General features: G+C 40.6%; 2 protein-coding genes across 3 annotated transcripts in view; both read left to right on the top strand.

The window, feature by feature from the left end:
- LOC117611903 (uncharacterized) overlaps positions 1–23,433 on the top strand; it is a 28,446-nt gene extending 5,013 nt beyond the window's left edge. Inside the window, exons 2-10 of the mRNA XM_034340352.2 lie at positions 11,798–12,017; positions 12,169–12,612; positions 12,696–13,911; positions 13,995–15,307; positions 15,539–16,410; positions 16,977–17,199; positions 17,690–17,789; positions 17,863–17,899; positions 23,187–23,433. Of these exons, the coding sequence (XP_034196243.2) occupies positions 11,798–12,017; positions 12,169–12,612; positions 12,696–13,911; positions 13,995–15,307; positions 15,539–16,410; positions 16,977–17,199; positions 17,690–17,789; positions 17,863–17,899; positions 23,187–23,291 (4,530 nt within the window). The 3' untranslated portion in view covers positions 23,292–23,433. The remainder of the gene's footprint in view (positions 1–11,797; positions 12,018–12,168; positions 12,613–12,695; positions 13,912–13,994; positions 15,308–15,538; positions 16,411–16,976; positions 17,200–17,689; positions 17,790–17,862; positions 17,900–23,186) is intronic.
- The window catches only part of Fhos (Formin homology 2 domain containing), a 157,638-nt gene continuing 151,406 nt past the window's right edge, over positions 20,105–26,336 (top strand). The window contains exons 1-2 of one of the 2 annotated variants that reach the window (XM_034340353.2): positions 20,105–20,410; positions 23,472–23,987. In XM_034340353.2, coding sequence (XP_034196244.1) covers positions 23,823–23,987 — 165 coding nt within the window. In that variant the 5' untranslated portion in view covers positions 20,105–20,410; positions 23,472–23,822. The remainder of the gene's footprint in view (positions 20,411–23,471; positions 23,988–26,336) is intronic. The other variant, XM_034340355.2, reaches the window with a different exon arrangement.

Raw genomic sequence — 26,336 nt, 5'->3', positions numbered from 1 at the left:
ATCCGAGCGTTAAAACGCGAAACTCTGGTAATATCAGCACGGAACTGACAGTAAAAATATCCAGCCGTTTGCTTCGAGCAATTCCAGCACCGTCGTCGACGGCGAATAAAATCGACGATTTAAATAAAAAGAAGCAAAAGGATAGTCGTCGAGGCGGGTAATATCGCTCGTTAATAACTTTCTTTGAAATCACAGACACGCGGTGGCCGCTCGAATGATTCTAACGAGGATAAGAAGCATTTGAACGTTGAGAAAAAGATTTAACGGCTCTTCTGAATATTTCAAGACGAGTTAATGTCACGGCAAAACCTTGTCGAGGCGCGATTTAATTGAGCGTCCTCCTCTTACCCTCTCGTCGACCTGCGCAACCCCTTCGTGGAACGTCAACCTGAAATGCATATGCATCCATGCTTCCAGCAACGTTGCCGTGCATCGTCTCGAAATTGACAGAACACGAGTTTCCAGCATCGTTTCAATATTCTCGCCTCGAAATTCGTTTATCTTTTCTCTCTCTCTCTCTTCGTCTATAGGAATATTTACAGAAATGAACGTTTTATCGACAGATTCTTAATTCTTCGTGACATTAACAGTTTAAGAAAATAGGAATAATAAAAATTTGGAACAGGATCGATTTTTTAAAATCCAAGATTTATTTTTCTAAAGCTATAATTATTTCAATTATTGATTCAAATATTCAGGAAAATGTTGAAATTTGAAATAGGAATTAAAAAGGCATAATGCTAAAGGTACTATAATTTTGTGTATGTTACAAGTTTACAAAATTTTGTAAACGCGATAAATATACTTTAATTATCGCAATGGACTAGCTTGCAGAGCAGAAGCTAGCCTTGTATCGATTCGATAAATCTTAATAACGAAGCGATTGCCACGGAATAGCCTAAGCGCAAGCTCGTTTACCCGTTTAAACAGCTTGCAACAAATTGCACGTTAATACTGGGCAGTAGTGGCTCGTGATAAAAGCAACATCGCGATAATGCCCGGGCTTTTCATTGCGCTATGCCGCGACAATAAATTATGTTCGCCGAGAGGCGAGCCAGTATTTGGCCACTGCATTGTGCTCATGTTGAACGCCGACGATGCATAACCGACTAACGAATCGAGCCGCATCCACATTTGATGCTTCGACGCTGCCATCGGATACAGGTGTTTCCGATAGCAAAACCATGCCTCGATCCGATCACACATTTCACCCCCCACTGGAATTTACGCGAAACATGCTTAGTACGATCACGTGGAAAATATTTCATCTCGTGTGGAAACGATCTACTATGTTCCATTTCGATATTATTATACGCTGCATAGAGAGATGGTATCATTATAACTTAACCACCATCATTCAGGGCCTAATATTTTATATTATGAAATATTAAGAGGCGAAAGAGGGATTTGGAAATTAATTTTTTTTTCAACTTGTGATATGAATATCTGTAGACTAATGCGTTCGCGAATGCTGATGAGTAGTCAATCCTTCAATTTGAAATTCATATATTTCTAAATTTCTAAATTTCCCGAATTTTCCCATTTTATAATTTCCCCGTTTCCCAATTTCCCAACCCTCTAATTTTCTAACCGCCTTTGAATTTTCCAAATTTCCAGTTACCAGTTTCCAAAGTTACCAGTTTCCAAAGTTCCCAATTTCCAACTTTCCCGATTTCTAAATTTGAAAATTTGTAGCTGGCTATTCTTAGATTCTCCCTAGATTCTCCTTAGATTCTCCAAAAATTTAAAGTGATTGTTGCAAGGTTCCTCTATATTTTTCTCTTTGCTAAATAAAATCCACATTGCACCCATATACACATCAATTGTATGATCAATCCATTAGTCATCTTCCAAATCAAGTGAATGTTTTCTCACCACCACCATTTTCATCTATTTTACCCAACTGCCCAAGAGTGCACATGGTGGTGTTCTACAAAATGTAATTTTCTTTTCTTCCTTCGCTTTTCCCTCCTCGTACAGTCTAAGGGAATATACGCGTGAATACTCCAGAGGGAGCATGGACGAAGACCTCGCGGCTATATTTAAACAGACTCGTAGACATCGCTTCGACTTTCTTTTTTCCACTGACGTTGGTACACACGACCATCTCGATTTTTTGTTTGGGAAAATTGCAGAACTACGACAGTTTGTGTGCCCTTCAACCAGCGAGAAATCTCGAGGTCAATGAGAAAATCGTGACACGATGTTCTTGGTACTTCAGCCATATTTGCTGACTTTGTAAATTTTCTCCTCAAAGTTGGGGCAATTTATTTCTTCCTAACAACTTAATATATCTCAGGAATTCTAAAGGCTTATCTTATTTTAAATATAGTACTTCTATAAAAAAATGTTTCAATGTCATAATTTTTCATTCGTAAGTCATCAAGTTGGAAATATAAATAAACTTCGATTGTTTTTCCATTATGAAAAGAAATACACGCTGTAAAATGGACGATGTTATCCATGCGAAGAGTTAATACAACGGAACTGAACGATTTAAAAAACGTAAAACACGGACGTCCTGTCGAGTTATTGTGAAATCAAATTCGCAGCGTGCACGATGATCAACCAGTGAAACAGGCGTTTGAAAACCGTGACAGAAGAATATCCTGTGGACGAAACCATTCGAACGTCGCTGTCTTGTTAGCGAGGGCCAATATTTGCCGGCAGAAACGACAACAATGGTGACTCCGCAAACACAGCTGATCTCGTGGATCAATTGTCTGGATTGAAATCAATTTTCAGCTCTGCCCTGGCTACGCTCGATCTATTGTACGATATTGTTGAATCTCCTACGAATTATGGCCATAGAACAGACGCTTTCTCTTACAATGGGAATTACTCAAACAGTAATTGATTGATTACAGGCGCAGTAATAATTTGTATGGCGTTGCTTCGACAGAAGGTGACGTCATGAATGGAGATCGATCGCATTGGAAATTAAATATTGCACCATTCTCTATGGTGAGACTGTAAGAGAAAGTTAAGTGCGATACGATTTTATGACAGAAAAGTATTACTCGTGGTGTATCAATTTAAAGTTTAAGGTTTGAAGAAAATTACTATATACATGTAGCCTTCATCTTAGACCAAAATGATTGATTATCAATTACAAGAAAACAATGGTTTTCATTATATCAGTTTGTTACATGAACAGTTGGCCACAAACTGATGACAGAAAAGTATCGTAAAATAGCACTTATAGTATATCAATTAAAAGCTTAAAGTTTGAAGAAAATTACTGCATAAATGCACCCTTAATTAATGATATGAATACAAAATGGCTAGGTGCCAATTGCAGCAAACGATGATTGAGTTTGATACATAGAAAGTTTTCCATCATTTCCCTATATTCATTCTTACAATAATTCCATTCAAAGTAAAAGATTTCTTCATTTCCTTTCGTATTACCATTTTCAGCTCGCTTTCGCGTCATTACGCATTCTCGGTCTCCGCAGCTTTTCTTAAAACCGAAAGGGCGAGCGGAAGGAGTAGAACAATAAAAATAGCAGTTCACAGTGACACGGCAACTTTAAGCCTTCGTTTCTAACGGAAAATCGCCTGAATCTCCAGAGAATAGTCTCTGGTGCTTCTATTTATACACAGATTCCTCGCGACACCGAGCTAAGGGTGTTCCAATCTCTTGTTCCACTCGCGGCGCTTTCTCTCAGTATTAATTAAACTCTCGGCTGGTTGTCCTGTAAAATAAATAGCCTGAACTGAAAGTCGAGCGCGTGGAAGGTGGCCGAGAAATTGGCAGAGCACCACGAATCGGTGAGAGGGCACGAATGGCTCTGTCTTGGAACGACACGTCGAAATTCGAGCCGGCCATTTTCGTTCCATTTTGATGGAACACGATACCGTAGCGTACGCGTTGGAAAATTTGCGATTCACAGAGGAGAAGCTCCGTCTGTTGATCTTCCGCGGCTGCAGGACGTGGATGTTGATCTATTCCGTACCGTTCTCTACGAAAGAACGTCGACAGTTTTTTCACGTGCCACCCGAAAGCCACTGGGAAAGCTGCCTTTTTTCTTCCACGTCTCAAATACCTTTGGTATACAGAGATTTTCTGCTCTCAGAGAACTGGAGGACTAGTTTGTTTTATTTTAGAAGAAGATTTAAATGAAACGTGATTCTAGAGATTAGACGAGGTTGGTCTGTGCTGCTTACACCTCATTGTAAGATTTTCCAATAGGTATTCTGTTAATTTATTTAATATTTCATAAATAATAGCTGCAAATTTATAGAGTTTTCATGTGCAATCAATTATTTTACAATCATTTTCGATCAATTCAACTTCTGCTTCAACAGAGTACTCTTTAAATGATAACGCGATCGGAAAAGATGACGTGTACCGTTAAAAATACACGATGATAATAAGCATTGATTCACATACTGTTATATAGATATATTAACCGAACGATGCAAAACGGCGCAACAGTAGCGAGGTTGCTTGAAGTGGCTACAACTTGAGACGAACGATTTATGGTCATTAATAAAATCTGAAGAGCGAAGCGCACCCGTTTCGTCCACCATTAAATCAAAATGCTTGGAATATTTCTAACAATATCAAATTCAAAGTTTTTAAATGAAATTTATGTACCGAAGTTTTCCCTCTTTGCATTTGCATTGTTTAGTTGAAAATAAAAGAGAGAGAACTTCCTTCCTCTCGTAACATGTAAATAATTGAAAAACAGGAAGAAAAATGGAAACGCTAGATGGTATTAAATATTACAATGAGTTGAAGTTGAAAATTTGATAAAACAGTAGATTGAATTCTTACTCTCTTTTAATTATTATTTATGAACTGAGCTTTTTGTTGATACAACGACAATGAAAAATGATTTGTTGAGAGATTGATCGACGTATCGATGGGTATCGAAAGGTTCAGTGTCTTCGAAACCTAGTGGGTTTGAAAGAACCTTCGCCCGCAACTTTCGCCGACTTACACATCACCGGAAGTTTTCCAATTACTCGTCGAAACCGTTATACTATTTCTCCGATGAAGCGTTTAGTTCTCAACATTCTCTTGTCGCCATCTTGGTAGCGAGGAAGCTTTTCATCGAAAGACTTTCGCGTCAGAGTTTAGGGATCTCGAGAAACTTCATTAAATATCTTCAGCTTACAATGACCTGCTGCGAGTGAAATTAATTAGCTACACCTCGAGTGTCTTATTCAGCTTGAAATAATTCTGCTGATAGAATGACGTATTCCTCGGAGTTAATGAACTTTAATTATTATAAAATAATGAATCTTTCAATTCTATAATAGGGTGAAAATTAAATTCTCCATCTTTATGCGTATTTATTTTGCATTAAAATTTAAATTTCCAACTCAGATGACTATAGATAGAAAAGAGAAATTCATTAAAATATCAATTATGAAAAGTTAGAAATTTAAACCTAATGTGAACTTTCATAATTAGTTAATTTAGGCTAGACTAATGATCATAAAGATAAATACGGTATCTATAAGAAGTAAAATTACCCTGTATTCAGGGTAATGACCTTGATAACATTAAAAAGTCGTTGAATTTCGAGAAATTGAATCTCTGACGAAAATATACCAATTTGTTTCGTCCACGAATAGAATGAGAGATTGCGTAACAAAACAGACGAAACAGGAAGCGAAATCGAAGGTGTAGACAATCCTTGCCAGAAATCTGCTTAGCAAATGTCATACGGAATTCACATTCGATATGCACGTGTCACACTAACGGTCGACCAACTTGAAAACGTTTCCTTGATCCACGCGTCGATATACAGAAAAATTTGGCCACTATCCAACGTGTGAAACATGAAATAACAGTCGGTGAAAATGGATCTTCGAAACGACCTAATCGGCATTTTGTTAGATAAACAGGAGCGAACATTATCGTCTTCTTCGTAGGATTTTTATTTCCTTAGCAATTCTAAATTGCTGATGACTGCAGACTTTATTTCAAAAAAGCATTATGTCATGAAAATTCTGTACAGAAAATATCTTTTCTATTACAGAAAGTATAGGTGCGATCCACAACAAATGTTTCATAATTTCCTGCACTTCGGGCTCTAGAGGATCATTTCGGGTTCAAAGAGTAGGTTCATCGAATATAAAAATAAAAGTACGATATCCTTTACAATTTTTCTATCTGTCTGTCCTCGACTCTCTGTCCAAGCTTCTGACGTTTCATTAAACGTAACGAACCGTAACCGTTCCTTTGAAAACGCGATTCCGTTACTTCCATACCGTACACGGAGATTCGTTGGCAGAGAACGAACGCGTAATTTGTTGTATATTTAATGAAAGACGTTTTCGTCGTGGATCAAGAACGTTCGCGAATCGTTCGGGGAAAGAAGGTAGTCGCGGGGAGATTCCATTCCCTGTTTCCGGTCGCGCGAATTAATACGTTAAAAATAATGTCGTAGGGGCAGCAGAGACCGGGTACCGGAAGAAAGGGAATTTAATTTGCTCGTGTTCGAAGGAAATACGAGGTTCTTCTTTCGTTTTTAATCTCGCCTCGACGACGAAATTGTTTCGCGGATTTTGATGATGGCTTTTTAAAGGGAGAACGAAACGAAGCGCAGACGTTTCCTGTTTCATTTCTTCAGACGTATGGCAATTGCAATCTTCCGGATGAAATTTCATCCAATAAATTTTATTTTTTTCACTCCGATACAATAATGTTTATGGAATAATATTCGTCGGCTAAACAGGTAGGGGCTAAGGTGGGGTTCCCTCCTTTCCTAAATGTGGACTGATCTCATCATTATTCTAAGATTCTAATTGGAAGGTAATCAAATTCCAAGATTCTAAGTTTCTAACATTCTAAAATTCTAAGATTCCAGAATTCTAATATCTTAGTATTTTAATATTCTAATAATCTAACATTCTAGTATTGTAGTATTGATAGATCCAAAGATTTTTTCGCAAGGTCTTCTGAAATGCAAGCTATCAAACACTTGACAATTTATTTTCGAAATAATTCAGCTTTGCAAAACTAAAATTGTAGATATCAAGTTGACAGCTCCAATTTTGATTACAAGTCAACAATTCTTCATTTTTTTTTCCACTTTCTTCTTATCCCCATCATGATACAACCCTAAGCCAAATCCTATGCGAAGAAGAACCTTTTCTTGTCGTGATATTTCATCGAATTCAAGCTCATGATGGAATACGTAATGTAATTTCGAGAAGACGAACTGAACTTGGCATCGGTTGATGAATTACATTTGAACCAGGTTGTCTGAGAGAGACGGATAGAACTTTTCGCTGCTGTTCCATCAGGAATAAATATAAAACCGTCGACTAACGTTGGTGTAACGTGACGGTTTGTTGCGGAAGAAAACGCGTCCGTCCAGCTTAGATGATAGATTAAATTTATACAACGACGTGAGTTCACGGACCACCTGAACGCTAATAACCCTTTCAACTGTATAATGCGAATACGTAACCCGGCGATATATTAAGTTTCCAATTACCGTCCGAACGTTAACGTATCCCATGCGTTTTCGACTTCTCATATCTCCGATCCAACGCCATAGAACGGGTAATTTAATAAAACGTAAATATTTATTAAATCATCGGACGTACAAAGTGGCACGGTTGGTCCACCATTCAAACACACGGGCACTTTTGTAAACACCATCAATGAAATTACAATTTAATGGCGTTACACTTTCCACTGTATATTATGATACATATATAAAATGCGCTTCAACGATGCGTTCGAACGTACGGTTGTTATTTGATGAAACGCAAGCGTCACATTTTCTCGGTGGAATAAATATTTCGACTGGTGTCGCGAATATTTTCTCTTTTTTATGAAAAAGGATTTTAAAAAAAGAACACGTTACCGTGCTATCTACCTCCCTTTGAATATAATATCTGTGTAGTTATAGACTATTCATAAATATTTTATATCCTTTTTATTGATTTGGTACTTGAAACTAACGGTAATGAAAGTAACGAAATATTGTGAAAATATTTGCCAAAGTTGAACAGTGAATGATTCGAGGACAATATATTTCTGTCTCTTCATGTTTTTTTTTCTCATTGACAGTTATTAATTGATTATCGAGCCCAGTTCAAAGGAAAGTTGGCTTTTGAACCAGTCTCGTGTATCGACACTGCTTTGTAACGCCAAAAAGAAGACAGAATACTATTTTCACTGTTCGTACCTCGTGACAACTGGTGGCACGTCGTAAATTATAATAATACGACCAGTGGACAGAGGTTAAATCAGACTGACACTCTTCAATTACTCGGTCTTCCCTCGAGCTGGTATCAAGACGCTTCAGGCGTCCACATCCTCGTCGCTAATGCGAAGATTACACCCGTCTGATACAATTGCGATTCTTCGATCTATGTCGCGGATGGTTTACAAAGGGACATTAGAAACCATTGAATTAATGAGATGGGAATTGTTTTGAACAGAGCGGGCGATGCAATTGGTGCAATTTGTACATGGGGTCGCAAAAGTATTCGTACCTTTCCGATTAACCGAGTGACGGCTTGGTAGGGTATAACATACCAAATTAATTTTTCAAATAATATTGTTTTTTTATTAAGTATACCAGGTGCCTTTTGTTTCAATGAATCTTTACCGCTGTGCAATTAAGGATACAAGAGTAATTTATGTTTATTTTTGGTTTGTGGAAAAAATAAAAATTCTTATTATTATTAATACAAGTATTTCTTGAATAAGAAAAATCGAAAATTGAAATTTAAGAAGTTATGGTAAGATTGTTTCAAAAATTACAACATTCTAATTATCTTGTACATAGGTAAATTATATTAAAAGATTATAAATTGATTAGGATATGTGATACCATACAGTCGCTGTAGTATCCTTAATTTAAACATTAAAAGTAGCCAAAAATGGAATGAAATCTTTTCTGTTAACGATTTTGAAAAAATGCAGCGGTATATAAACTGTATCGATCAACAAAAACGTAAATGGAATGAATATTCAGTGATATCCAGGCATTCCTACAAACCAAATGGAGGTTTTACTTTCAAAACATTAATTTACAGGAAAGTCAGGCACGTTTCACTCGGTGAAACAACAGTAGAACAGCGCGCATGAGAAATAAACTGGCTGGCGGCGGTTGTCGGACGATTTATCTATCGATAAAGCGGTATCAAGGGGTGAGAGTAAAGAGAGAAAGAGAGGGAGGCTGTAAACAGCCATTTTTATGGACGATAAAGCAATATCGAAAGATTTCCCGGTCGAGCTGCTTTCAATTCGACCAGCCCAATAGAAAGCTTTTCGCCACGCCGACGAAATATCGAGAAAGGGACGCTAAATCGAAGCTTTCGTTTCGTTTTTCGTTAAAAGAGAACAACCACGTTGACGGATTAGCCAGTGGTGGGTGGACATCGATGGATCGTTTATCGATCACGGATAAATTGTTTGGGAACGATCGTTTTTCTAGATTCCTGTTTGCTCTACTACGTAAAGTCTCAGCGAACGCTATTTGTATCAATTTTCTTCTTTTTTTCCTTTTTTTTATTTACTTCGTTTCTTATATATTTTCTTGTTCATTCTCTGTTTCCTACCTGTATATTTCAATCGAAACAAGAGAATACCGAAGTTTAATTGAAAGATCCTAAATTACTTCTGCAAAAACATACGAATGTTTCCTAAAACCTTAATGCACCTATCGTCCGTTTTCATGGGGAATAAGAATAAGTATATTATGGAAAGAAATTTCCTTACGGCTGGAGGTACGTAGGAAAAGTTTGATCCAAGGCTGGCAAAAGTTTCGTGCTAGCAATTTGCTGCTTCGCCTTGCGATCATCCAGTAAACCACTGTAAAGCCGATAATGGACGTCGTAACAGGTTCTCATTCGACTTCTTGGCAAACCTTTCCTTCTCTGAATTTAGCCAAAGATCGTCGAGGCTAGTTGCCAAAATGTTTATCGTGACTTCTTCAACTAATATCGAAGTTCAGCGACGAAACACAGTCCAGAACCATATCCAATCAGGATGCTAATACAACTAATGAACTAAGGACCCAGCTGATGTTTAATATAAAAACCCTTCATCTTGAAAGTTTCTATATCAAGTAATATTTTTTTATTGTTTCAATTTGGAAATTTAATAATTCATTCCAAATAATATGTCTTCTTAAATAATATTTTTATTAAAATAAAATTACTTCATCGGTATTAATCCTAAAGGCATAAGTGAAAATAAAAATTTTTCAGATGAAAAATATAATATATTTACAATAATTTTTTCACTGACGTCTCAACGCCTCGATGAAACAAATTCAAAATTCGTGGGCATGATTTTTATTTGCATATAAGAAGGACAGAGTACCAAGTGTTGCAATTGAAAAGGCTCGTTTCACGGCTGAAAAGAGTGGAGATGCGATAATGGGCCGGATGTAAACGAGTCGAAAGGAGTCATCGTATCCGGCCCTTTTCGGCACTTCCGTCGAAAGGAATCGTTTTAGCGGTCTTAAGGAGCGTCCGTTGTAATTCCATTATCACCCCCCGAATGGCATTAGCATAATAACGAACGACACTTTTTAAAAGTTTTAGCACGAAGACACCGGCCGACGGCAGCCCTCTCCTTTAACTCCACGCTTTCGCGTAGAATCTCGTCTTAACGCTCTAGCATAAGATGCCGGAGCTTTAGAATGTAATTGAATTTAAATTGAAATTATGGCCGCGTAGCTGGAGCCGCGTAAGCCTGTTCGAGTCAAGGTAAATAAACCATCGGCAAGTTGGACGACCGTTGAATACGCGAGCTTATAAACTGTGCTGAAAGTAAACCTTAGATTTGCCAGGATATTATGGCCGATAGTAAACGATTATGAAAACCCATTTCCGTTTACGAACACTTCCAAGCTTTTGTAGTTGGTTTCTTCATCGAATCGGATGATAGGTTGAAGCACCGATACGATTTCAAAAATATCACACGATTAATTATACTTTTATCGGTCTCACCCGTTGTATGAAAGAGAAACAGGAAGGTTATTACTCCCTGCCAGGTCGGACCGTCTATTTCGAGCTTCAGGCAATCCGCCAAACTTATGTTAATTGTGCGAATTATCATTTCTAGACCTGAGCTGTCCGTAGATGATACATATTAGCCTCATCCGGGTTACTTGGAAGTATCTTCCTACCTCTTTGCATCCTCATCTTCCAATTATTTTTGTTAAACCTGACTACTGTAATAAGTAAACTATACTGTCTCTAGCACTATTATCTAATTGAACGTCTCAGTTACAACAGTAAGAAAATTTCTCTTAAGCGAAAAAGAAGCACAGTATCGAGCATAGTAGGTTTTCCCGGATTTCCGGGTTCTCGATTTCCCTCCACAGGATTCCGTGGGTTCCTGAGTTCCCGGGTTCTTGGCCCTCGCCGTAGGCCACCCCTTCCTTGAACACTCGTCCATCTCTTAGACTTCCCAAGAGGAATAACGATGGAGGGAAGGAGGTATTGAAAATTCATTGAAAATAAAAAGAGACTTCAAACGCGTCACGTTGCTCGCTCTTTCGTCGGTATACAAAACGCACCGCGATCCTATCGCGGTTAATAAATATTCGAGCCGCGACGCATAAATCTCGAAGGGAAAAAGAAGTCCAGGCGCGGCGATCTCGATCGGTAATTCTATTTCGAGAACGACACGAGGTTCGATTGTTCGTTCCCCGGTCTCTGGAACGAATGACATTTCCGGCACTCGTGCCGCTCGGTTTCGATCAACTTCGACCGATCGATGTCCGCGTAACGGTGCCACGGATAAATGTTACCCGATCGCCGGGAATCGGCAACCGATCGGTTCGATTCATGGCTTCTCTTTCAGGGTGACACTGGCGCCTACAGATCCAGAGTCGGCATCGCCGCCGGCACATTTGGGAGGGCCGCTTCTTCGACAGGAAGTAGTCTACCCAGCTGCAGAAACAGCTACTCGTCCATCGGTTCCGGTTCCAGTCGGACTCTTGCCAAGGACAGGGTATCTGGCTTTGGAAACGCGTTCTTGAAGAAGGACAAAAACGAAGAGAAACCTAGCTTTAAGTATTCCAGTAAGTCACTTAAATGATTTCTTTACATTAAGCCTGATTTTAGAAAAGAAATTTTTATAAGTTTTTGAAACTGTATTTATTAGATTATAACGACTAATACTAAATACAATTTAGTCTATTATTCTAAATCCTATTTGATATTTCATTTCAGCTGGCAAGGATGCCGATAAAAGCAGACTGCACCCGGGCAGGTCGTCGTCGGAGGACGTAAGGGCGAAAAGCCCATTATCGAGCAGCAGATCCTCACTGTTGGAGAAGTACTCGTATCCAGCTGCTAAAACTTCAGACAGACCGGCCTCCGTCTTGGACAGATATAACCGTGCCACTTCTCGCGAGAAGAGCAGAGAGCCCGAAGGAGTATCCCGATACGGATCCAACACGTATCCCGGATCAGGCTTGGCTCGAAGTTATGGAAACGAAAGTAGAATCGAGAAGAAAGAGAGAGCCGACCATCCACCGGTTTCCTATCGAGGATTACGACCGAACTCTGGAAGAAGCTCCCGTGAGCCTAGCCCGGAAGTCAGCGTTGGAAAATCGAACACCTTCCGGATGTATCCGAGAGCTTCCTCTTATGGTCGTTCCGGTGCTTCTTCGAGTAAGTACTACTAAAATTCTAACGAATAACAATCCTGTAACCATAATTTACAGAAGGTTATTCGATATTAAAAATGATCACAGGTGCGTCTGAATCAAGTTCGACGCCAATCTCCTCCAGATACGGTTCTTCTTCAGCAACCAGGTTCCTTTCTTCGAGAACCGGTAACGATCGAGTTCCCGCAGCCATAAGCTACTCCGGATCGGACAGGTTCCGAACTTCAGGCAGTAAGCCCGTGCCAGGGAGCTCGAAGAAAGAGGATGTTACGAAATCACCTTCGGAGAAGGATCCTAGTCAAGAACCATTCGTAACCTCCGCCAAAGCCGAAGAATTCGAAGTTGACAAGAGGCTACAAGAAAGCGAAACGGTAACCATAACCATGATCACTAGAGGTACGTCGCCGAGTCCACCAGCTTCTTCATCCTTCGTGAGAAACAGAAGAGCCGACGTGGGTATAGCGAGTCAGAAGGAAGTAGCGAGAGTTAGAAAAAAGATCGATTCCAAGGATCAAGAGGTTCAGTGCGAAAAGACGGAGGATAATTCGAGGTTCCTGAGATACGGTGGTGGTGGACGAATCGCGGGTACACCATGGACAACGTACATAGACAAATTTTCTTCGTCGAATACAGCTGGAAGTCCGGGTTACGGGAGAGGGTTCAACGGCGGGGCTGGTGGTAATTCCAGGATGAACAGTTTTGCGTTTTCAAGGTCGAACGACAGGAACGATCCTTCCATGAAGGTGTCGCCTAATTCTAGTCAAGAGATTTTCGCAAACAGGAATCAAAACGAGCAGAATAACAAGGTGTTCGGTGGTTTGGGTTTCCCGAGAAGCAGCGCGGACCCGAAAGAGAATCCGAGGAAGGATCAATCAGAGGGTAAACTTCAGAACGCCTCGTGTTCCGTTGGAAAGGTTGAAGGTAAAGTAGGCCGTTTAGCAAGTCCACAGCAGTCTGGTATTGTTGGAAAGTCGCAAGAATCCAAGAGCGAGGAAACGCAGAGTAGTAGAGAAAGTTCGACGTCGAAGAGCGAGAGTTATAATCAAAGAAGACCGTCTATACCGCGGTTAGGCCGCGGAACGCCGAAGAACGACGTGAAAATCTTGAGGTCATCGTCGAATTCGTCGACAAAATCTGACGGACTTCGAGAAAGAAGAGGCTCGACACCTAAGTCTGACCATAGTTCGTTGTCTAAACTAGACGAATCCTCTAGGATAGTTGAAGGACATTGCAAGGAGCAAGGCAGTGAAATTGCATCCCCGAAGAGTGACAATGCATCAGGCGGGAAGGAATCTTTCCACGGGTAATTATCAACTTTCAATACATTTAATATTTCTTTGCACTTGCCTTTGTAACGATCCTTATTCTGTTTTCATGAAACGATAGTTCATCCCAGAGTCGATCAACAACACCTCAGTCGCGCAGCGGTTCGTCAAAGAATCTTCCTCGTCAAATGACGCGAATCGACTCGTCAGACAGTTCCGCTGTAAATGTGCCAATTGGCAGATCGAAATCCTCGTCAGCCAGTTCGACGACGAGTCAGGGTGCAAAAATAAAGGCGACGCCGTCGTGTTCGTCGCCAGGGAAGTCGTCCGTCGGCTCGAGCGCGTCCTCAGTGAATCTGAGACAAGGCGGTTCGCCGGATGCTCGTGGCAAACCACCTGTCCCGAAGAGCGACGCCGCGTCCTCGTCCTCGTCCAAGAGCATCGTGGCATTGAAATACGTGAACAAGGATTTCCGCAAGTCGACCTTGAACATGGAGAACGGTGATCCGTCTCGGTCCAAGTACAGCAGGAAGAAGAAGAGCAACCAACGAAGCGTGTCCGTCAGCTCTCAAGATTCGCAATCCGAACCGAATTCCGAACCGATTCGACAGGCTGCTACCTCGGACTCTTCAGGCTCGGTGAAATCGAGCAGATCGAGACTGAAGATGCCGTTGAGTACGTCGAAGACGATTACGAAGAGTGATTCGACTGGCAATTCCTTCAGGCCGGAAAAATCGAGAAGTACGTCGAAGTCACCTTCTGTAAGACGGGAAGAGAACGGAACATCGAGTTCCAGTAGTAACGAATCGAACTCTTCGAATTCATCGAGCAGCGAGGAAGATGACGAGGAGCAACAGATAAGGTCCAGCTCGAGACGTCGAAGGAAACGAACGTCCAAGTCCCCGTTCTGCGAGAAGAAGGGAAAAATGAGTGCCGGCTCTTCCAGGACAAGTGTTTTAGCTTCGTCTGCGGATGAAATGTCTTTGACCATGGACAAACCACCCAGACCACCGTCCAGTCCGAGATCCAGGAGCGATCGTTCAGGGAAAACAGAAGAGGCCAAGTCGTTCCTGATGCGAGCACTTGCTCCAGTGACGAATCTCTTCAAAAATAAGCATCAGGACTCCAGCGAATCCGGTAAATCAGGTGGTTGGCTGGATTCCAACGAAGAAAACACGGACGTAAAGAAGTCGGAGCACAACGGTACGTCATTGTCGAAGAGTTTGTCGAAGAGTTTCAGCTTCACGAACTCGGAGAAAACCGAGGAGAGAAAGCAACAGAGTAACGGGAGGATAAGACGTAATTATTCCGGGGAGCAGCCCTGGTGGATGAATCCGAACTGCGACAACGTTCCTGAAGGCGTCGAAACAGGAAGCGTGTGTAACGACGACATTAGCCAAGAAACGACCGTCAGCGGTGCTTTACCTGACGATGGTGAGTCAGCCATTGCGTTTTTAGATCGGTCGATTTATAAATATGCCACGTGGGAACTTAACTTGCCAATTTTATTACGTTTTCTGGAAAAGTTAGATTTTTCTTTGCAATCATATTGAAATGTTACTCGTTCATTTTCTAAAGTTTCGTATTCTTTCATGTGAAAGTGAAGGTAGATCAACCACCGTTCATTCGCGCAAATAACCTCCCTTAATTTGTTTATGTTCCCAGGAAAATTTAAATACAAAGTATGGAGACAAGAATCAGAAGAACGAGCCTGGTGGTTCGATGCGAACGACAGCGTAGCCTCGGAGGAGGCTAAGAAACAGAGCTCGACGACGACTTCGAGACAAGAATCGGTGGAGAAAGGCCGATGGTTAGATTCTAACGATAGCGGGCCGTCGGAGGAGACGAAGAAACAATCTTTCTCGACAGCCTCGATGCACGATACTGGAGAGAGAGCTCGATGGTTGGATGGAAACGACAGCCATCCCTCGGAGGAATCGAAAAAATCATCGTGTTCGACGGGGTGGAGGCAAGAATCCGGGGATAGAGGATGCTGGTTGGACGCGAACGACGGTGTTCCATCGGATGACTCGAAAAAGCCATTCCCCGCAGCTTCTCCCGTTCAGAAACGAGAATCGAGTCGTTCTAGCACACGATCCAGCGATAAAAGAAGTCGGATCAAACATCAGCAATCCGGGGAACGAGCATGGTGGATGAGCAACGATCCTGATAACGTACCTGAAGGAATTGAAGTGATTCCTATAACTACAGACACTGCAGAAAACATAAACGATTACCCGGACGAAGTTGACGATAGTCAGTCTTATGGGAGAATGTTTAATAAAATTAGACATATCGAGTCTGGTGAGAAACCATGGTGGATGGACAGTTCGTCGAAGGTGCCTGACGGTGTCGTCAAGATTCCAGTGGAAACTTCGAACAGCACATCGGACTCGTCCGAATCGTTTGAGAGAATCGATATTGGCGTTAACCCTGAACCTGAGATATACACGAAGAGAAGCCTCTCTAGATTCCCTATCGAATTTCCGCCACCTCCGCCTGACGAGCCACTCGGGGATCGCGCCAGTCCCGAAGGGGTAAAGTGATCATATATCCTGCATTATTCATTTAACGACCTATAACTGACGAGACGATGCTACGCCCTGATAATATCTGCCGCGATAAATCTTTAAGTTCGCGTGTTTGCTCGTGGCGAGAAAATATAGTCGTTTGCTCGCCTCGATCAAGTGTTTTGCTTTTGATTAAGAAATTGAGAGGGTGCTTTAATGGCTGGAAGAGAATCTTGGTTTAAGCTATCGATACTTTGACATCACGATTCTAATATTATAAAATTCTCAAATTCCCAAATTTTCAACTTCTCAAATTCTTAAATTTCTAAAGTTTAAATTCCAAATTCTCAAATATTCTCATACTCCTAAATTCTCGAATTTCCAAATTTTTAAACTCTCAAATTTTCAAATTTCTAAATTTCTAAATTCTCAAGTTCTCAAATTGTAATGTTGCGTAATGCAAGATATCAAACACTTGAGACTGTTAATAAAAATAAGGAACCTTGTCCATTCTATCCAAAGATTATAATTACGTCAATGAAGATATCCATCGATGATTCATTTGATTACAAGGAAGTATGTGCATTTCGCAGGTAGAAAATCCTCCCGATCCACCAGACAATTACGGGGGACGCGACTCGCCTTACGACAACGTGCAACCAACACCCCGAAGATCGTCACCAAGGAAACGACCCTCCACGTTACCGCTATTCATCGGCGAGCACACTAACATCGATGACCTGTTGGGTGACACGAGCAACCTCTGTCCCAGTCCTGTCTTGTCTCGCATTCGTAAACGCGAGCCCATCGAAGAGGGTGAGTTCCGAACGAATTTAACACGATTTACAATCGATCGTGTGCGCGTCCGTGGGTTGCTAGTCGATTTACCAGCTGCATCGAATACACCAGTGGCTTTGGAATAGTTGGAAACTGGATCTGTTAACGAGAGAACGGCGTCCCTTTGAAGAGAATCAATGGAATCGTTCCTTTTGGGAATTGCGGTATGCTGGACCGATGGGTGCTGAATCGTGGGTATACACACACGTACACGCAGGGTATTGAAAAGGGAAGTTGACAGGATTAGGGAGCAGTTCGCACGAACAGATTTCGCTGATCGTAATTCCCCTGATGAAAGGAAATTTGGGTTACTGGGCGTTGAGAAATAACGAACCCATAACCCTCGCTAATTGCTAACTACCTATGGAGCCACTTAGAACATTGAATTAACGATCACACTGGATTACTCAATTACGAATAGGTGATTATTTTACTGACACTTGAGATATCGACTTTGTTATTCGCGCAGATACCGACGAAGAGAGTTCAGAATGCGAGGAGATCGATGCCACCCAAGTGATCATTCACGATAGCACACCCAAGACACCGGTGATACAACGACGACATCGGTATGTTTCGTGTCGATAATCGAACCTGGACACTTCGTCGATGTTTGATTTATAATTGAACGATTTTCTTCAGGGACAACGAGAGACCACAACCCGATGGCTACATTCCGGTAAGTTTTTATAATTCTTCAAGCTTTAAGCATTCGTCACCTTTAAAAGGTTAATATTTGTTTCTCTTATTACGACTTAGACTTAGTGATAATTTTCTTTGGAACGTTTCGTTGAAGTTTCATTACTCCACTAAAAAAAAAAAAAGTCCGCGCGAACGCGCGGCAAGGAACAGGGAACGCGAAACAAATGACAAAACTTCCGCTTCCTTTCTACCTTTCCAGTCGCGCGTTCCTTCGTTTTCGCCATTCGCCTGCGATTTTTTTCATGATCAGTAGCTGAAGAAAGGTTGTATAGGCGGCGCTGGATAGGACGAAGCGCACTCGAAAAAAGCCAGACGAACAAAGACGAGAGAAGAGGGTTGGCGACATCGGGAGGAGTGGAAGTGCGCGCGACATTATTGTTTCTCATGAGGGATGTACGAAAGAGACCCTTCTCTGCTTCAGACTACCTCTTCCTTTCTTTCCGTTTTGCACGCAAAGTGCTGTCAACAAAGGCATCTTCTACAGTCACTTCCATTCTGCTCGCAACTTTTCTCGCTAGCGTCGAACCAGACCGAATCTTCAATTAAGCCTTGTATTTTCTTTAATCAGACTCGACATAGTCTCCGTATTAGTGAAGAAGAATATGAAAGATAAGGGAAAAATTAGCAAATATTTTGGTCCCAAAAATTGAAATTCATTTCAAATGAAATTAAATAACTTGTTTAATTATAAAGAAATAGGACAATGGTAAAAAGATTTCAATCACTATTCTTTAACATAGAGAATTTTACCCTTGGTAAGTGTGGCCCTCTTAAACCTAGCCTTAATCGGGCGCTGGTTTTAGTTTGATACAATTATTTATAAAATTCTTGGAAAGTGAAAATTTGACGACACTTATATAGTGCACCCTGTATATCAACAAAATTTTCAAATCATCGATGAAAACAGGGGATCAGCTTGCGTACAACGAAGCCTTTGTGCTCTCGATTCTAAGTTGTCGAGTCACTGACAGTTTCCCGACACACCATAGAATTTTATCGCAACGGTGCCACCCTCCGGCACGAGCGGTAGCTTCGTACCTCCCATCACGTTTCTATGGGTCCAGCAGCCCCTTTTGTGAGCTTGTCACCCTCGTAGCGTCGAGGCAACAATGAGCACAGCCGCACTTATGGTTACGCTCTACGTGCTGCGCCAGCTGATTATTTTTTCACCGCACAATTACCATCCCTGCCGTTTCATTTGCCTCCCCCATCGCGGCGTCCTCGAAACCTCTACCCTTGAAAACTACGCGCCAGCGAGCCGCTGAAATTGTGTTCCCTGGCAAAAAGCCCTGCTATCTTACGAAAAATCGAAAAAAGGGAAGGGTAGGAGACAGACGGAACAGACTCCTGGAAAGAGGTCATTCCGGCTGGCTGGATAAAGTTTGTTTGACGACAATATTGCCAGTTTTTGGTTGACCGCGAAACAACGGACCGTCCATGAAGCGGTATATTTGTGTTTGTAAGTTTACACAGGACCTCGTTGCTGAAAAAAGCACGCGACCTGTTTTCTAATTCTTTTCTAACCGCAAAACCACTTTATGCTTTCTTTGAAAAATGTAGTTGGTTTACTTTTGGACATTTTTATTTCACAAACAAAAAAAAAAAAAAAAAATAATAATAATAATACTTTATATAGCGTGTAGTATAGGTAGAAATATAATAATTCTTCAATTTGATGCAAGTATAGATTTCACATAATTAACTACATTGAGATTAATTTAAACATAAATACAATTTAATAACAAAATATGTTATTGAAAATGGAATTTTACGAGGAAAATGATATTTTATTTAATGACACTTTAACTTAATGACACTTAACTAATGATAATTTAACTTCAAAAACATTAAAAATATCCGGATTAACCGATTTGAAACAACTCCGATAATAATTATCTTTCTTTTATCGCATATGCCAATAGAGTTGCAGCAGTATTATCATACTTTTATCAGAACATAATCACGTTAACAGCTGAGATAAACAGCAGTTACAGTAATAAAGACGGTAAATATTATCTTTATTTATGCGACGGTTCCGGGGTGCTCTTTGAATACGCGCTAAAGTAGGGAGGGGGTTGACCGCATGGAGGCGCCACTGTCGCCTTAGCGGCGACAGGTGTCCGTGGCGCTCAGTATCGCGGCGACCGCTCGGGAAGTAAGATACGTTGCCGGTACCGTGTCCTTTTCGTTCGATTCTCTCTGTTTCCTTCTTCTTTTCGCGTTACTTCGTCGCGTGACTATCGTCAGTGTGTGTTTCTTAACGAGTGTCATACGCGACCGCGAGGAAAGGTGACGCGCGTTTCCGTGCGCGGGAAGCGCGCGTGTCGTTCGCGCTCGCACGGCGTGAGTTTTTGTCGCGCAGACTCCGATTCGTTTACTGTATATACTTTTCGTTCGTCGTGCCCGGCCTTTGTCCATCGAAAAATCAAATATTAAAATCAACGAACGACATGAATGGTGTTCAAACATTGACTGATCGGAGTCACAGGTAACGTGAAATTTGATTTACTATTTTGATCGTACGCTTGAAAGTGACATTAACGGAACTGTCATTGTGGCGCTGTTGTTGCATTTTTTCATGATACATAAGACTTCTTTTACGCGCCAGAATCATATTTTCTGTTGAACTATCAAACTTAATTGAAATGTAGAGTACTTTTTGGAGCATCAACGAAAACGTGCGAATTTTGACACATTGGGGTTAGGAATCCTTTAACGTGGTTCGATTCCACCGTTCGCCGCGTGTACCTAATAAATATTGGCGCTGCGATTGGTGTATCGATCCTGTTCCTCTGGATTGCTTCAAAAATAGACCAATCGCATGCGTCGTCTTGTTATATTATATTTACACGTTAGACGGTTTTCTGGAAATGGCGCGAATTTGTTAGAACTTTTCATGAACCTTCGAGTCCAAGGTTCCGTATATCTAACGAAAGTCGACTGACGTGCGAAATTGATAGAGAAAGCAGGAACGAGGTACGGGAAAACTTGGCATCGGTTTGTAAAATAATGGAATCGTTCGGAGTAAGCGCGAAAACATTGGTCCACGGTGGATTTGTTGATTCAGACGAGTTTGGAAATCCTCTTGGGCACGATCTTACCTTACGATCGCATCTTGATCGTGAATCTTTCGTCGACTACAGGCACGATTACATTCGTGGCATGGCGCAGACTCGTTTTCCCTTCTATCTCCCTCCCCCTCATTTCCCTCCTTCCTCTTCTCGCACTGTTTCCTTTTCTCTTTCACCTTTTCCCTGTCTCTCTACCTAACAGTTCTCCATCCCTTTTTCTCTTTCACTCTTATTCCCTATTTCTCTCTTTATCTTCATCTCTTTCCTCCCTTTTTCTCTGTGCTGCACCATCGAGCCGGTTCGCAGAGGAGCTAGCCCGTGCAACGGCCAAGAACAATGCGAATTCGAGAGGTTGACGAGACGGGTTGGCATGCGTTGATAATTGACACTTTGTAAATTCATTCCACTCGAACGACGATTTTCTCGTGATTCCACGATTCCTCTCACCAAACACGAAACAGGATAACCAGGCAACTCGCATTTTCATCTTCCTCTTTTGAAGCAGTGATGGAATATACGCATTTCGTTTAATGTTATTCTTTTGGTACAGTATAAATGAGTCAAGCTGCAGTTCTAAAATAGTAGATGATAGATACAAAACAGAATATCAGTGGGCATAACTAAACGGTGTCGAAGTGAAGGCGTTTCAAACATTTCAAGGTCATCTTCAGTTTTTTAAACGGAATTGTATATTTCTTTTTACCCGTGTCGATTCTTTAAAAAACGAATGACATGAATGATATTTTGAAATTAAAATATGTTACATGATGCTCCAAATTTTTCCATCGTTCCTAACATGACCCAGTTTCGCTAGATACCCTATATATCTATGTCTGAAAGTTAACTGTTCACAAAATTTTCAAGCCCATATGATAGAATAAATAGGTGTAAATACCTTAATTAATACGAGTAATAAGTGCTAATAATGATAATATAAATAATTCAATTTACACTTGTTAAGTGTTCTAATTACTATAGACGTAAATATCTTGATTTACATTCATTAAAAACTTTAATTACCCTTATTTACACTTATTAAATACCATAATTACACTCATTTATTTAGCGCAAGTACATGAGTTCTATAGACAATTTTATTTCTATAGCATATTCTAAGCATTTATGATTTTCAAAATCCCTCTTATACTTTATAGAAGCTAGTATCTCGAGTACTATTTTAATTTCTTTCTTTCAAAGATTTATTAATGAACATCATACTCAATTAAATTCCATCGCCAAATCTGTAACGTATTTACGTTTCACGTGTAACTGCTTTCTGATACGAGTTAATAAAATCCCGGTCTTATGGTTCAAGTGTTCGTAACCTTGACGATAAATGAAAACAACTTCTTCCGTTCCTTCCAGTTTCGGTCGACAGGCCAACAGAGACGAGTGAAAGGAAAATCTAAAGGTCGTCGACCGACTGAAAACGACGTGGTTTCTTATTCACATGGACTCTCTCGAAGTCAGAGGTTGTTACGGTTCCAGCAATGTCACTTTCACGCGTAAATACTAAAATATATCGGGTGCCATTTACATCGTTGCCCCTCGTTCTATCATATTCCTCTTAACGAGATCAAACGGCAAGGCAACAAGATCAAACAATTTATTAGATTGTTGTATATCAAATGGTGGATTTCGAAAGATATGGGAAGTCTGATGCGATTCGATGACATAAAGGTACCATAAAATGGCACTTAGGCCATATCAATTTGGAACGGGGTTGTAAAACTATTTGAATAATTTTGAAGACGAATTTTTAAAGAAATTTGAAGATTCTAGAGAGGATCTTCACCAGCTTTTTCTGTGGTGTCATTTTCAATATTATAATTAGAAATAGAAATAGATGCTTAGAAATAAATAATAGCTATTTGAATATGGGACGATTAAAGATTTAAAAGATCATAGTAAATTATGCCACTTTTTAAATGCACATAAGCGTGAGAAAATATTCAAATTTGAAATAGCAATTCAGAAGGCGTAATGCTAAAGGTGCTGAGTTAATTTGAACAGTTCAAATTGTATCACAAGTGCCATTTCGTATCACTTCTATGGCATCGAACCATGTCAAACTTCCTACATTTCAAAATCAGCGATCTGATATCCGACAGTCAAATAAAACAATATTTCATTTATCGATAAAAGACTGAGCGTCAACAATCATTCACGTTACCATTGTAAACCAATTTCCAGATACGCATACTGAAAGTCGAGCGATCGATGGAAGAGCGCGAAAAACTAGGAAGACGAAACATCCGAGTTTTCTTTTCTCGTCACGAACCTCCGTCGACGGTCTGACGAAAATAAATCGGCAGCTTTTCACGTTCGTTCATCGTCAACCTTCCCCTCTCTCTCTCTCTCTCTCTCTCTCTTTCTCTCGTTCACAATAAAACGAAGAAGACGGAAACGTGGTAGAAGAAAGAGAATATCGGTTCACCGCGATCAAGGTATTCACGTGAGCTTCTGTTTCGTCGTCAGGGCCGGGTAGACGCGAATGGAACTTGAAGAGGAAGAAAGAGACGAGGGTAAAAAGGAAGGTACCTAACCGTGAACGAGAAAGAGAGGATAGAAGAGCCAGTCGAGGTTCGTTTTCTCGGGTTGCAACCGGCAAACTCGAATGAAAATAAATCGGCGCTACGACGAACTGGTTCGTGCGTTCGCGTAAAGCGGTCGTGCGGTCCGCCGTGAGGCCGCGAGCGTAAAACACGCCGTTTGCGTTTCTCTCACTGTGTGTGTGTGCTCGCCTTGTTTGGATCGAGGAAAGGAAAGAAAGGCTTATATCGGACAACAATCGGCCATAAACGGGCCGAGAAACAGACGACCGGCGAGATGTCTCTGACGTGCCGAGTTCAGTACCTGAATGACGTCGATCCGTTCGCTTATGCGAGCTCCTATCCGGAGCCACCTAGACCTCCTGTGCACACCTTCAGCGCGACCTTGCCACTAATTAACCAGCTCGCAGCGGTGCATCGACTTCTTCGGGCGCCTCACAGGGTGAGTTCTCCTTCTTCTCTCTCTCTCTTGCACCACCGTTTCTTTTAATTCATCGTTTATCGAAGGATCGAGGGCGAATTAATGGTCTATCCAGATTGCTATATCGGGATCCTTCGAAAGGATAACTCATCGAATTTTTTTCAATACACTTAACGATGTTCTTGAACGTTTAATCCATTAAGGATCAGATTTTTATTTAGTTTCTTTTTAAATTTTAGTTTCACTGGCGTAACTAGCTGGGGGCCTAGATCTCCCCAATATGTGGAAGCTTTTCTAATTCAAATAATTTTAAAATATCATAAGTGCAAAATTTGAATTTTTTAGAACTTACAAATCTCAAATTTACAGAGTTTCAGAATTTCGGAGAGGTCTAGCCCATCCCAGAATAAAAACCTAGTTACGTCAATGATTTCAGTTAAAATTATTGAAATATAAGAAGGAATCATAAATTATGATTCGTTTAACCATTACTCACGATCCCTTCGATAAACAACGCGGTATGAATAGCTACGAGAAGAATGCAGCACTAGAGTATTTGAACAAATGTTTCTCGATAGCAAAAAAATATACCACGTGTGCTTGTTTAATAATGCAAGCAAATCCATCCATAAAGGAACCTTACGTTGGAACAGAAATTTTTCTTACCGTGATACATGATTCACGTTTAATGTAGCCCCAAGATCACTGAAATTTTCCATAAGGGGCTGGATTCCCTTTTACCTAGACCCGGCCTTATCCCACGTTTCATTGTGGCACAAGGTGCACGGAAATGTATTTCGATTCCCGAACAAAAGGGAACGAAATAGCAGAGGGGATGAATTTTTCCTTCGTTCGTATTAATATTTATGAAATCCGTTCCGATACCAGTCACATAATTTATGCATAAAATTTTCGAATACGCGCTTCGACCTTGCCATGCTCGCAGAACCTCCCTGACGGAATATTCAAATTAACTTTTTCTTTGGCAAACGCGAACTTAACGAGAAAGTACCAGCGCGGCGGTTCCGTTGAAAGGCCACGTCGACTTCTATTGTCGCTTCGAGCGTAATAACTAGACGGTTACGTTTTTCCCTCGTCAGATTGTATTCTTTCATATTTCAAAACGGACGACACGGAATGCATCACGCTCGATTTTATCGCTACACGTTTCGTTGGAACGGTCCCTTTTTTGTCCACCTCGAACACGTTACCCCTTTTTTAAATCTCTTTACCGACGTGCCTTACGAAGCACAAATTACGATTTTACATCTTAACTAGCTGCAGTCTTGGGAAACTTTGATGCAAAGTATCGCACGCGATATTTCTTTAATTTAAGACATTCCCTTATCAACGTTTTTTTTTTATCGTGTTAGATTAAATTCGTTTTTGATATGAAAACATTCGGCCTTTGATCGTAGATTTCTTCGAAGTTCGATGCTATCATTCGATCGTCTATGTTATATAAGATTTAAACCGTAACAGTTATTATTAAGCGAAAATTCGAGCGCGTCCTTAATTATTAATCAAACAAATTACATGTAATAAAGCTCTCTGTTTCAAATCATCTTGTACCATTACCATAAATCTGTCAGGTGCTTTAAAATGATCATAGAAGTTACCTTAGAATTATAGTAGAACGATCGATGAATCAGTAGACGGAGAAAAATCGTGAGATTCTTCGAGCAAGTTCAGCCGGGGTAATTCTTCAAAATTTGTTATTAGCGGTTCGCCAATATTGAAGTTGCACGCTTCTCGAAGTCCCTCGACCGTCTAACTATTACGAATCGATGTTATTAAGAAGCCCGCCAATGGAGAAATATAGTACGCCTATTACGACACGATCGGCGGACGGAGAGATCATAAATTCCACGCCGGAGTAACTATATTCGCTAATGGGCATGATCTTATGGATCCAGGGATTCTGCTGTTCGCTTTCTTCGCGAGCTGATGGCGAACGGTTGCATAGCTGTTACGTGTTTCATTCATCGGATCGCGCGAACGTGCTTTGCGTAAACTCGAACCCACACGCTCTCGATATTCCTGAATAGGCGTGAACGTCCATTAGTAATTGTTATTCATTCATTAGTCATCAATCTATTTTGAATTTCATACCTACTACCAGCCGCAAACTCCTTCGATCCGATTCCAATTATATCAAACTCGTTCAGTTAATAATTTAATCAAACATTTTCAACTTCGTCAATATATAGGAATCTAATTTATTAATTAGTATTTCGGTAAAAGATGATATGAATTTTCTTTCTTATTTACGGTTAATTCTGTACAATTTAGCCTTTTAAAACTTTCAAATTTTTAAATTTCATAAATCAGGAGCGCGTTAAGATTTTTGGAACCTGGGATTATCACACC

Source organism: Osmia lignaria, chromosome 10, assembly GCF_051020975.1.
Source record: "Osmia lignaria lignaria isolate PbOS001 chromosome 10, iyOsmLign1, whole genome shotgun sequence".
NCBI lineage: Eukaryota > Metazoa > Arthropoda > Insecta > Hymenoptera > Megachilidae > Osmia > Osmia lignaria.
Note: the sequence above shows the minus strand (reverse complement) of the source record. Positions and strands in the feature narration are given on the sequence as shown.